This window comes from Falco rusticolus, chromosome 7, assembly GCF_015220075.1.
Source record: "Falco rusticolus isolate bFalRus1 chromosome 7, bFalRus1.pri, whole genome shotgun sequence".
NCBI classification, from domain to species: domain Eukaryota; kingdom Metazoa; phylum Chordata; class Aves; order Falconiformes; family Falconidae; genus Falco; species Falco rusticolus.
In genome coordinates this window covers 5,860,855-5,874,458 of record NC_051193.1, presented here as the reverse complement: position 1 = coordinate 5,874,458, position 13,604 = coordinate 5,860,855, and the positions used below count along the sequence as shown (strand labels likewise).

The 13,604-nt window shown below is 40.3% G+C and overlaps 1 protein-coding gene across 4 annotated transcripts in view; it reads right to left on the bottom strand.

Moving 5' to 3' along the window:
* Positions 1 to 13,604, bottom strand: part of MEGF11 (multiple EGF like domains 11) — a 215,094-nt gene that overhangs the window by 33,053 nt on the left and 168,437 nt on the right. For all 4 annotated transcript variants that reach the window (XM_037393890.1, XM_037393891.1, XM_037393893.1 and 1 more), the window contains exons 15-19: positions 9,716 to 9,844; positions 6,704 to 6,832; positions 5,870 to 5,998; positions 3,198 to 3,326; positions 2,806 to 3,039 (exon numbers count right to left, since the gene is read on the bottom strand). In XM_037393890.1, coding sequence (XP_037249787.1) covers positions 2,806 to 3,039; positions 3,198 to 3,326; positions 5,870 to 5,998; positions 6,704 to 6,832; positions 9,716 to 9,844 — 750 coding nt within the window. The remainder of the gene's footprint in view (positions 1 to 2,805; positions 3,040 to 3,197; positions 3,327 to 5,869; positions 5,999 to 6,703; positions 6,833 to 9,715; positions 9,845 to 13,604) is intronic.

Here is a 13,604-nt window from a genome sequence, read left to right as displayed (position 1 = left end):
AGCTGGGAAGGTTACTGATGGGTAGAAAGTTTCAGCAGAAGAACGTACTGGAGGACAGTCAGAATTTGGCAGAGAGCTTTCAGAAGCCCTTGTCTAGAATTTGTAAATGCCCTTCTAAAACAAAGTCCAAAACCTGAAATGATGTTGATACCTGCATACAATTTATAATGAGATGAAGGTGGAGCACTGTGATTTCTAACATCGTAGTCTTCCTCTGAAAGCTCACGTAGCAGAGTTTTTCAAGGGGGAGGCACAAAGGAAACTCTTCTTGTGGCCTGCAGAAAGAGATGGCTGACCCCACTCCGCTGCAGCTTCCTGAGTGATAAAATTTATATTGCTACAAGGACTGCACAGAGCAAGAAGAAAGCAGAACGAAAAGTCCAGGTCTCTGCATCCCCATCACTTACTGAGATGAACAGAAAGGAAACATCACCCAATTTCTTTCCAGAGAAGCCCATACAACACCACTGACCTGGTGCTGTTTGGGGTTGCAAAGACCTGGTAGTTCAGACTTTTTACAAACTGAGCTGACACAGAGCAGCAATGCCACAAGGGCAAGAATTAAATTCATTGTCATTGCCCAAGGACCAGAAGAGACCCCAGGTTCAATGCAGCTGAAGGATGTGATCCCTCAGATATTTATGATGTATCCAGGAATTCAGCCATCCCCCAAATATTTTTTTTCCTCAAGTACTTAAGTATCATGTGGCATCAGGAACTTTGGGATAGGTGGCTGCACCTGAAAGGAATGTGAAGAACATTGTATAGGGGCACGCAATGCCCACAAAGACACAACCTGCAAGGGCAGTTCTGGGCTACCAACATCATGAAATGCAATGGCTTTCTCTCTGTGGCTGGGGAGGAGTCTTCTGTCGATGATAACTCTGAAGGATGAAAGAATCCTTCCTCAGCATTAGCCTTTTTTCAGACCTTGCAGAGTGCTAGACTGGGATACAGCAGGTCAGTTGGGAAGTCTCCATTCATGGTAAAATATGGGGAGAAAAGAAGGCATTTTTGTTCCCTTGTCTGAAAAGGGAAGCTCAGTTATTCCAGTCAGGAACTCCAAACAATATTCTTCTCCTTATTTTGAGGTTTGTAAGTTGTGCCTCTTAAGCATGCTGAGTTACACACACATTAACTGGAAAAGCATAGAAGTAAATGAGCTGTAGCAGGCTTTGTAAATAAATGGATAAGGTGCCAATATGAAAGAAATGTATCACTCAAAAGTTCAGAACGCTTTTCCACGCCAGCAGCTGTGATCTGCTCTCTCAGAACTCGGAGCCTCGCTGCTGCTGAGATGTGCCACAGTTGTCTTTTGCGTGTTCATGGTCTGGCTCTTCAAATGATGTTGAAATGACAAATTTCAGGCCAAATTGTGCTGGTAACTAGCCAAGGATCAGACGAGCCCTCTCTGGCAACACTTTCATACATTTCTTACCCAAATGGGCAGCTTAAGCAAGAGCCTGCAAAGCTAAAATTCAAAAATAAGAGGCAATGGGAAGAGGTCCAAGGCTGATTTTTTTCCTGATCTTGTAGCTGTCAGAAGGAGGAACGCTAGTTTGGGTCTGAGTGGTCTAAATATGGGTTTAGTCAATGATGTTCAGTAAAAAGTCCATGATGTGTGATATGCCACCACTGGAGACCATGCCCCTGATATGAAGACTGAAGTCACGGTGACATGAGAGAAGCTCCTTGATTCACTCCCAGTCGTAGCCAGGCAATAATATTGTGGCTCAGTGGAAGAGGCTCCTTCCAGGTGCACCCCAGGCAGGGAAGTCCAGAACAAAGCCTCCAGCCACGCCACCTCGAGACAGCACAGAAGCCAAGTCAGAGCCAGCAACAAGTGGCTGGACCTCATGCATTTACAGTAGAAAGCAGAAAGAAAAAGACTATGCAGGACTGGGAAAGCAGAGCTGCAAGGCCAACTTCTGCCTGTTTCAGGAGCTTGTATTTACTTGGACTTACAGGTTCAGCCATTTAAAGGGAAGTGAAGAAGTGAAGTGCAGTCAGAGGGCAGCAGACCCTGAGGAGATCCCCATTAGAGACAGACTGAAGGAAACAAGAAGGAAGTAAAGCCATCTCCTGACTGGCATCCTATCTCATATTCATGATAGAGGAGTGAAGAAGAATTGAGTCTTAAAAAGGAGATCACATCCTCCAAAATTTAGCCAATCTGTCAAGAAAAGCTGTCCTCCATAGCAGTAGCAGAAGATAGAAGCGAGAAATGTGATCTCAGTATGATTTCTTTTCGATCCTAACAAGCCTTCCTCTTCCTCTCTCCTGCTTTCATCAGCCTCTGTGAAGAAAATTCACACCAGCTGTCTAGCCGACAGGGACTGGTCTGTACACAGAAGAAAGTGACAATGAATAGGATGCCTCAAATCACAAACTGCAACATAGATAAAAATAAAACCTTATGACTGACCAGGTCAATCCCATTCCTCAAGCAAAAAAAAAAGTCTTCTTCTGAAGGTTTCACAAAGGGAAAATTTCTCTGTACTGAAATAGGAATGCAGCTGATTTAAAAAAGTGAAGTTGATGTATTCCATGCAGCATATTTCTTGCCTAGATATATCCTGTATCATGTTAAGTAAAGTCTCAGATATAAAAGAGCTTAAATCAGTTTTAAGTTATATTTGCTTTCCTGTCCCTGTTAAGTGTTCCAAGATCATGGTATTCAGGAGAAGAACAGAAGTGTCATTATTTTTGAGGCTCAATAACGCATGTTATACATCATAGAAACTTGTATTTCCCCAGCATACAGAAATATGAGTCTATATTTGATTAACATAAAAAGACCCTTACCAGAAAGTGAGTAATCTCTATTAGTCATCCTCATGGCTGGAGTATAAGATACACTTGGCATGTCATGGCCCTTCTCCTTCTGTTTCCGTCGATACCACACAAACAGTGCCAGCAAGACCATAATAATTAGAAGGAGAATAATAATTCCAATGATTGCTCCCACTGAGTGCCTCTCTGATCCAAGAGCAGGGCTAATTTTAGTATAGGGGTTTAATTCTTCCATCATGAGAGCCGCTGTTAAAAGTAATTCATAATACACTGTAAATTGAATTGTGCATTTCATTTCTTAGATACTATTTTTTTAAAACAAGTACATCATTGAAGGGGGAGAGAGAAAGAAAGGGAGAAAAAGAGAGAGATATAGATATTTTACAGGTAGAATTTCACTGTACCTTGATCACATCGGATTCCTTTGAAGCCTGGACTGCAGTAGCAAGTACCTGTGACATGGTCACATGTAGCATTATTCATGCATTCACATAGTTGTTTGCAACCATAACCAAATGTTCCTGGTGAGCACTCTGGGAAGCCAAAGAGAAAGATTGGAAAGAATTCTACTTTTTTCAGGGATGGGTGAAACACTTGCCATGGAAAATTCAGGAGAAAGGTCTCCCTGGTTTCAGCATCTCTAGGATGACACCCTAGTGTTACATTATTATTATCTTAAAGCAGGAAATAAATGTATGTCATGTACAATTTGGGGTATTACTTCCTAAGCTGTAACTTTCTGGGAAATTCATACAAGCCTTCACAAGGATTAAACCAATAATATGTACAGAGATTTTAAAAGGCTTGATAAATACTACAAGTGTACAGAATTTAACAGGGCATGAGCTCAGAAGCCATAGAGTACATCTTGAAAGAGCATAGCATTCTCCACTGGCTCTGCGTATTTTTTTTTCATGGGGGTAGGTGCAAAGAAGTTTTAATGTACCTTTATATGAACACAATAGACTTTTGCCAAACAAATCCTGCATGCTTTCATACTTATCCCCTACTAGTGCTAGAAGATGAATATATAACATTGTAGGTGGAATTACAAAATTGAGCATCTGAGTGGTTTGATTTGCGCTGCTTTTGTATTAGGTTTCCTAATACAGAAGGAATTTCTATCTTGTCTTTGTATTTCTGTCAAAGACAAAATGATTGAATGTCCAGCTGAGAAATTTATTCATACAATTACCATGATGGGCTATTACAATAAATCTGTAGGCAGCTTACTATACTTTGTGAGGCACTATTCAATAATAAAATGAAAGAAACAACTTCTGTCACATCATACTTATTTCTATGGAGACAATGCATTATTGAATGTATGCGCACTTGCTATGATTCTTTAGGATATATATTGTTTGTTTTTAAGATGTGATTTCTTGTGTGTCACTGCGAATATTTTGCATAGCATGACAATACCTTCCCAATGTCAGTCTCTAAGTAACTTCTAGTAGCCACAATTTAATGTTAAGTGATGAACAGTAGCCAGTACCTAATGATTTACAGTGCATACTGAAGTTCCCGTATCTCTTTCTTTCATCCTTAATCAAGACTCAAAGACAAATAAAACTATTACAATTGATGCTTATTCTGGCATTCTGATATTCTGTAGCCTACTTAAAAAGTGTACAGCCTAAATTTTTGGACTGCACCACAGAAATGAAGTCTGCATTTAGGCATTTCACCTGCAATGTGGTGGGACCGCCCATTCAGCAGGATTTTGAGAAGGAAGGAGTCTTAATGAACAGATACTTTTAGATGAAATGGTAGAAAAACAAATAAATAAATACATTCATAGTTTGGATAGAAAAGAAAGCCCCCGGCTTTGTACAGAGATTGAATTATAAACATAGCTTCTTATATAACATCTGCTATGATGCAGTTCTACTATAGAATTTTTTAGTTTCCTATTTTATTTATGGTTGCAGTAAGGGTGAACACAAATTCACGGTAAGTTGGCCACTTACAGAGTTACAGTGGCGCCATATGTAATCCCCACATGAGCATGCAGATTTGGTCCTGAGATACATGATTTGCTGAATGCGGTATGTGCAAAAAGAAAAGATGTTAATGAATTTAGTTATATGTGAAAATACCTTCATAATGTTCCATGTAGTAAGCTACAGTTAAGAAGCTTTCACTTGCAAATCTAGCAGGAATACTACTGTGTTACCTTACTGCCAAAAAAGGAAAGGAACACTGTGGAATTAATGCCTTGGTAAGGTGAGACGGATTTCACCCTGCATTTAGAATCCAAGTATGTGCATGAGAATTTTCTTTTGATTTACTATACTAGAAAAACAAGTAATTATTCAACTACAGCACATACAGTTTCCACTACCCTAATTCTTTGTTCTTAAAAGAAGCCATTTGGCACAGCGAGCTAAATATGCCAGCAAGACATTGACAACAATTACAGTAAGATATGCCAGTACCCTTGCAAGGTAATTGAAGTTCATTGTTAAACACTTGCTCACTACTCAAGTTAAACACAGATGCTTCCAAAAAGAGACAAGCAACTTTTTTTTCCTTGATCTGTTTTCATTGTAAAGATGAATTTTCATTTGGTCCACATCTATAGGAGAATAACTTATGGAAGAAAGCCCCAGTGTTCCTTGGAAGGCAGAGAGCAGAAAGGACTTCTTTCTTTTAACCCTTGTGTCTCCTTCATGCCTAGGGAAACCTGATGCTGCTGCTCTCAACAGCATTAGCAAGGCATGATGAAGCTTGTGTTTTTCCATTAATTAGGTACATGTTGTTTGGGGAGGCTACATCCAGCCAGCACTGAATGCAGTGACTTGCTTCTACCTCACCTAACTTTAGGCTGAGAACGGGTAAGGCCTAATTTGCAGGGGTTTCTCTATATTTCTTTATGCGTAAACAGACTGTCCAGCTTTCCAGAGATGCTGCCTTCTCCCTACGGATTATATAAGGTGCCTGGGGTTACTGTATTGCTGACATCAACACCTCATGTAAGAGCCTATTTCTGCAAAGAATTCTGAACTACACACCCCGCACCCCCCCCCCCCCCCCCAGAGAAACAGAAAAATGAAGTCATGTTGCTACTTACTTTGCTCACATTGTTTGCCTGTAAATCCAGTCCTGCACGTGCACTGGCCAGTGATGTGGTCACAGTCCGCTCCGTTCTGACACTGACAAACATTGGCACAGTTTTTTCCATAAAAAGCAGCTGGGCAACCTTTCAGGAATCAGAATAAGGAAAGACTAAGAAAGAAGCTGAATCACAAACTCAGAGGCATTATCAGCACAAAATATGTGCGCCTATAAATCTATGGATTTTCAGCTTCTCTATATTTAATAACATTTATTTGATCATCTAAATGCAGAGATACTATGACGGCCAATTTTCTTGAGGTAGTGTTTCTCATACCTTACAGAATTGCCTCTTAAGTGTTTCAGAAGAACGAAATCTTGACCCATCTATACAAACTAAATTTTCAAGAAGTGAAAGATCACTAAACAGAAAATCTCTAAAGAGCCAGAGATCAATCAATCACTTGCAAGTGAAAGAGCCTTCTTAAAAGGCTCACCAGAATTTGATCTTCTCTTTCCTGCGGTGCTGATAATTTGGCACTAGTAGGATGAGAAATCTCAAACATTCTCCTAAACCAGACCACATATACCGGGGCTTTAACGAGCAATGACACAGACTCTGCCAACTCTGACAATGGAGAAATAATCTAAATGGTTGGTCCCTCCTTTATCAAGTGCCAAAGGCATAAAAAACCTTGAAAAGCTTTAGGAGTATTTTCTTCGGGGTGATGTGAAGTTATCCCCAGAAGCAGGTGATTTCAGAGGAAGGACTGCAATACTTGGAAGAGACACGAGGTAGCAGCACATACTTTGACAGATTCCCTGGCACAACTGTCTCTGAAAGGCTTACGCTGAGTGCAGTAGAGCCCCGTCCAACCGTGAGTACATCGACATTCTCCATCGTAAGGGCTGCACATTGCTCCGTTGTGGCAGTTGCATGAATGAAAGCAATCAGGGCCCCAAAAACCAGTGGGACAAGCTATGAAAAAAAAAAAAAAAAGATTTATCAGCTGACAAAAAAAGCAATGATACTGTGTTAATGCTGCGGAGGAACAACAATAAAGGAAGAACTTGTGAGACACCAGCAAAGGCAGAACTTGCATTGCAGAGCTTGGCATTACTGCAGCATCTCCCTGACAATGACCAGTTCTGACAATGACCAGTTTGCTAACGATTACTTTGCAAACCCAGTTGCCAACCTGCAACATCACCCACGCTGTCGAGCCCTGGCACAAGGGATTTCTTCTAGCAGGTTGAGGGAGGTGATCCTCCCCTTCTACTCTGCTCTGGTGAGACCCCCCCTGCAGCACTGTGTTCAGCTCTGAGGCCCCCAACATGAGAAGCACATGGACCCATTGGAGCAAGTCCAGAGGAGGCCACGGAGATGATCAGAGGGCTGGAGCCCTCTCCTATGCAGGCAGGCTGAGAGAGGTGGGAGTGTCCAGCCTGGAGAAGAGAAGGCTCCAGGGAGACCTTACAGCACCTTCCAGTACCTAACGGGGCCGACAGGAAAGCTGGAGAGGGGCTTTTTACAAGGGCATGTAGTGATTGGACAAGGGGGGATGGTTTTAAACTGGAAGAGGGTAGATTAGATATTAGATATTAGGAAGAAATTCTTCATTGTGAGGCACAGGCTGCCCAGAGAGGCTGTGGGTGCCCCATCCCTGGCAGTGCCCAAGGCCAGGTGGGACGGGGCTGGGAGCAACCTGGGCTGGGGGAAGGTGTCCCAGCCCATGGCAGGGGGTGGAACTGGGTGGGCTTTAAGGTCCCTTCCAGCCCAAACCATCCTATGGTTCTATGATCCCCTGTGTGGGTCAGGTGGCAGAATCAGGTCTTCACTGCATGTGTGCACTGAGAACCACTGAAACAGTGACCCTCAACTACGTTACTCTAAGTGCTCCAGCCACTCTCCCTGCCTTATTGGCATTTTCTGTGAAGACAATTTAGACAGGGTTTTAAGATATGGAGGTAATTTAATTTTCTTTTTGATATTCTGGAATTCTTGTATAATAAAGTATGGCTATTCATGGTTTACTTTTGCTATGCAATCAACTACTAAAATTACCACATTCATTTGAAGCATAGAGTGCTACTCAAATTACGTAAAAATGTAAAGAAAACTTCCTACAGTATAAATTCCCATCCACAAAATCAGATTGCTTTTGTTGATGGGCTAATATTAAATTAAAATCTGCAGGTCTATTATAGATTTCAACAAGTACAATATTAATACATTTTCAAAAGTTATTTTAAGGCTCCCTCCAAAAATGAATGCAGTAAGTTACAGTTATTAGTGCCAGAATAAAAGATCCAAAATGATGATAACCCTTCAATATAACAACTATATTTTTGCTTTAAAAAGCACTTTCCATTGCTTCCTATTAAAGACATGAATTAATAAGGCATGGTTCCCAGGAAACCTGAAAGTACAGAAACCGTGCCTATTTCCCTGTATGCCATTGGCTCCAATTCTGAAGCTAAATGCAAGTTTCTGGCATATGACAGACATCTCTAAAGCCAGAATGAATAGCAAAAAAACCCTGCCATGACGTAAATTAAACAAAAGGTCACTGAACTCACACAATGTAAAGCTGAACAGGATTTGGCCTAAAGTATTTGTGCCATAAGCAACCAGAAATATTTTTACAATGCCTTTGCAAGCCAGAGCTGCAGGGTCTGTTAGTTTCTCCAGAACTGGCTGTGGGGTTGGAGCTAAAATTATCTCTTCTGCAGCTCCATCTCTCAGTCATTCCAGGTTAACTGGTGCGGAGGGAGGTCTGAACTGCGATAGCTCAGTACCAGGCTCGGGTACTTGAGGCAAGGTGCCAACAGGAGCCTGGTGTGAGGCCAGGTTCATATTGGGAGATTTACACTTTCTTTACAAGAAGGTAACTGAAGTAACAGTAAGGTTCCCACTTAGTTAATCCAAAATACAAAGGAGCTATTGCCAGGTCCTTCTGCCTGCTAAACTGGAAATCGTTGCTGCTGGCCTGCCTCACTCCGTAAGAAAAAACACCTTTTTTCAAGGTTAACAGAAACTAGCAGTCATTTCCCAATTACATGGCTAAATATAATGAGGAATCTGTGGAGCTTTCTGTCTTTTTTTCTTTTTTTTTCCTATTTTTGAGTGACAGCAATATTCTGTCTGTGGAAGACACACAATAAAAGCAAAATTACAGCCGTCTGTTTTTATCCGATTCCTACTTTATCACTTGAAGTTTAATATATTTTACTCTGGAATGCTGTCTAATATGCTAGTTGTATCCTGAATATGAAGTAACATTTCTGAATGATAGGATATTGCTTCCCTCTGTGATCTATCTTCAATTAAGGGATGCTCTCAGGAAATGACACTTTGGGATCAGAAAATGCCAATCTTCTACCTGGGCAATTTTCAAGAAGAAATCCTCCATCCCTCCAAGCCCACAATGACTTCTACAATTAAATTACATTTAATAGAAATATTTCAGCTGCCTAATTTCTCAATTCTGGGGGCTTGGTACATGAAAACATTTACTGGTTAATAATTTCTAATGTAATAGCCGAAAGAAATTTTTTTCAAAAAGTAAATAAAAGGGAATCTAGCTAGAAATTAAAAGGGAGCATGAGGCTTTCTTTTCTGAGAAGAGCTTGTGACCTCCCTTTCCTGTAACACAAAATAGTAACAGCTTCTGCAAATTCCAAATGCAGAAGCCAAAGCTAACTTAGATTAATTAAAAGAAATAAATTATAAAGAGAGTAAGGCACTGGCTGCTGTAATACTTCAGGGATTTCCCCAGAATCTGTCTTTAACTTTCAGAAAACACTAAACAAGAAAATACGTTATTTGAAAGTGGAGGTGGAGAAATAACACTTTGCTTACTCTGAGAGCAGTCTGTCCCTATCCAGCCTGGGAAACACTGACAGGATCCATCAATAGGATTGCACGTCCCGTTCTCAGTGCACTGACAGGCCTCGGCACAGTTCTTCCCATATTTTCCACTGGGACAGACTGTGAAAATATAAGGCAGTTTACTGAAGGCTCTTCATAATGAATATGAGGAATTCATAGGACTTAACATTTAGCAATTAGAGATAAAAGTAATTACAACATTTCCTCTTTGCTGAGCCAAATGGGCAAATTTCTACTGGAAAGGAGGAAAAGGCAGAAAGAGTTCAAGCACATTTTTTTGCTTACATCCTAGGAATAAAACCAACAGGAAACGGTTGCCTCAAAATCCATTTTTCTGCTGGAAAATTAGTCTAATATAGTTAGAAGATTACAATTATTGAAGGGCATTATGGAAGGATAAAGAGAGGAGAGACAAAACAGAGAAAAGGGGTTATTGGGAGAGTAAGGTTGAGGAGAATTCAAAGAGTAGTACCAAACACAAGTGGCTGGGAGGGATCGATCTGGGGCCAAGGGGGTTCCTTAGTGCAAACTCTGGAATAGGATTCTGCGCTGGCTCGGAGGATCACAGGCTCAATAATAAGAACAAGAAAAGCTGGAAAGGAACATTTTAGGCTAAATACAACCCTAGTGAAGAAGTCTTGAGATGACGAAGAACAATGGGGACTCTCAGGTCTGTCACTAGAACTTAACTCCCTTGTATTGTACGACTGATAATGACAGTATTAATGGACCAAAAGCTGAAAAACTTACCAGCTGGTATGATGGCCTGACTCACTAGCCATGAGCACTGTACTAGAAGGCCGGTGTCCATGAAATGGCTGATGGCAGGTAAGCTTGCAAGCAGAGGCTGAAAGAGCTGTAGTCCTTTCCCCTGCGATCCCACTAGCACCACGATACGCACTACGCAACGTGCAGCGCTGCAATATTGGGCACCTAGAGTACCTATCTCATCACTGTCCTGATTCTTTCTGGATCAAGCGGTGGTGAGAGGAAGGTGCCTTTGCCTCTAAATACACTAGGCTTTGCTGAAGACCAACCTTCAGCAATGTTGGCGGGAGGCAGGCTCCCAGCATCTCACAGATTCAAATCATGCAAGCAGGGAGTAAACCAGGAGCAAGGCTTGTTTCTGTAAGTATTTTTACCATGTAAGTCTGGTGGAAGACTGGTCCCACAAATAAAGCACATATCCAGTTGCTGAAATGTCATACTTGTCTTTTGGTATCTGTTCACCTATTCTTCTCCAGTACCCCTTGCTGTAGTAAGTGTTCAATTAGGTTGCAAATGTGGTTTCCAAAGATTATATATGTGTTTGGCTGAGAGTTGTTAAACTGATGCGCTGCATACTAACAAAATCAGCACCTATTCCTGTTTGTCTACCTAGTTTACTCCTGAAGTTGGAAGAAAAGAAACCAATTTTTTTTTCAGTCATCTTATAACAGCCTAAGCACAGTGACATAAAACTAATAGACATGTAGATCTTCAGCCTCCCACCATATTATTGGAAATCTTTAACATTAAAGTTGATGGAAAGCTCTGCTCAGTAATGAATGAAATGTTTAATTTCTGTGCTCTTATTGGCTGTGTTCCCTGACAAAAACAGATGTATTTTCAAAACAAGATAAAACATACAGTCCATCTTTGCAAAGAATGTAACAAATGGAACTGGACTTGTATCCTGGTAAATAATAGTGATGTCAAAATAGTGATTAAGGCACTTCCCTGAATTATGCAACTGTTTTACCACTTCAGCCACTCTCCCTTTCTCATATGTAGTCTCTGCAGATGACCTCAATCTATCCTGACTGTGAATCAACCACAGATTGAAATCCTGAGCTGTGATTCATTTTATTTTATACAATATGCCATCCTCTACTCTTGCTATGGCAGAAGCCTAAGAATGTGTGTACTATTGTTTTCCGCATGCATTTCTATATACTACGGACTTATCTGTAGGAGTGGATAAAGTTGGTTTTGACTTTCAAATTATGTGCTTAACCAAATAGTTCTCTAACTGAAAAGAGATAAAACTAAACACAATATACAGAGACAATGAAACGAACAATACACAGACACAAAGAGCAAGAAAGCGAAGGAAAGAAAAGCCCTCGTATCGCAGAAAGAGCAAAAACTAAAATGATCTGTCAGCCTAGGTTCTCATACATGCTACACCATTATTCGGTTCCAATGCTCTATATAGAGCAGTTCAATGCAGTATTTTTATTGCATCTTTAAGTTGTAGATAGATAACATCACTTAAATGAAGGCTGGATTTTTTATATGTACAAAAAATGGTTCTCAAAAGACTTACTTAAAATAGGAGCTGATTTGCACTGCAACATGGAATACTAATGAATCAAGAAAAGATTTGTGATCCAGACACTGATGCTGACAAAGGCAATAGGTCACATTTCATAAAGAAATGCTTTGAGTCCACACAGTGAGATCTAGCAGAGGGGTTCCTACCGTGTGAGCACCTCCTGTCTCAGTGAAATAGTATGATGCTCCCCAGAACATCAACACAGAAGGATTACAAAACCAATCCTGCCAAAATGGTTGTTTGCATTAATGTAAGTAGCCTAGTTGTGAATTGAAGCAGTGACTCTCTTGTAAAGATGGGAGATCCAAATAGAAGCACTTTTTCAAATGTCTTAAACATTTTTAAACAAAGCTGTAAAGTAAGGACTAATACCGTTTTTTCCAGGAGTAATCTGATTGTACAATGCAGATAGTGATGTTAATTAGCTATAAAAGCTCTGAAGTGGGACTCTGAAAGTCCCTGTGGGACGTCAGGTGTGTTCTAGCAGTAATAACAAGTTATTATCAATCCATCTTGCTACATGATTGTGAAAGATATTCATAAAACAGCTGCTTAGTTGTTTGCTGTTCAGAATCCTTAGCACAGTCAAGTCAACTTGTGCAATTTTGGAGGTTACACAGCTCCTTGCACGCATGTGCTGCTGATGGAAGAACGTTCCTGCTGCCAGAAAAGAGACAGCACAAGGAGATGAAAATTCAAAAGTGAAATTTCTTCATTTCACATTATTCTAATGGAAAACATTAATTAGCATTTTTCTTTCTACAAAATAAAGTTACATGCTAACTCATTATGACAAACTGCAACACAAATTGATTTTAATTAGGACATGAATATTTTAAAATTAATTTGCTGGATAGATCAACATTTCAAAGTAAAACCAGAAGTGCTGAACATCTGAGCAAAAATAAAATAGTTTTCTTAAGAGGATAATTAGCCATGCTTACGCTTTGAAATCTGGCTAACTTTTCACATAAAATGGACAATTTCACTGAAATATGTTCATTTTAATAAATTAATTGGTATAATGTTTAGTTGACTATACAGCACAGGAAAAAGAAAACATGGTTATACTTAATCTATGTTTAATGATTTTGCATAAGTGCTGCCTGCAATTTCTAACTTACTGAAAAGCAGGTCATTAAAAAGTGTCAGTTCAATTTTTACAGGGATGGTGACTTCACAAGGGCAGTAGCCATTACAAATCTTCTCTTTTAAATCTGTATGTAGAAAATACCCACGAGAGTATGCCATAGCGGAGACTCTGCATAATACTGTAATGATGTTTAGGATAAAACTGAAAATGAAACCCAAGGTTAGAAGTGGACTGACTTTCAAAGGTACAGAAAGGTGATAGACATTAGGGGGAGTTGAAGCTACTCTTCGCCTGTGAAAATTAATTTGCTTCCCCTGCCTCACTGCAAATTTTTCTGTCTCCTGCACTTGTGTTTGGGTGTGCATGATTTTAGTTATTCCCTGTCAGGTCCTAGACAGTGTCAATAAGGTTCCATGCATTAACTGGGTGTTCGAGCTTGGGCACCTGTG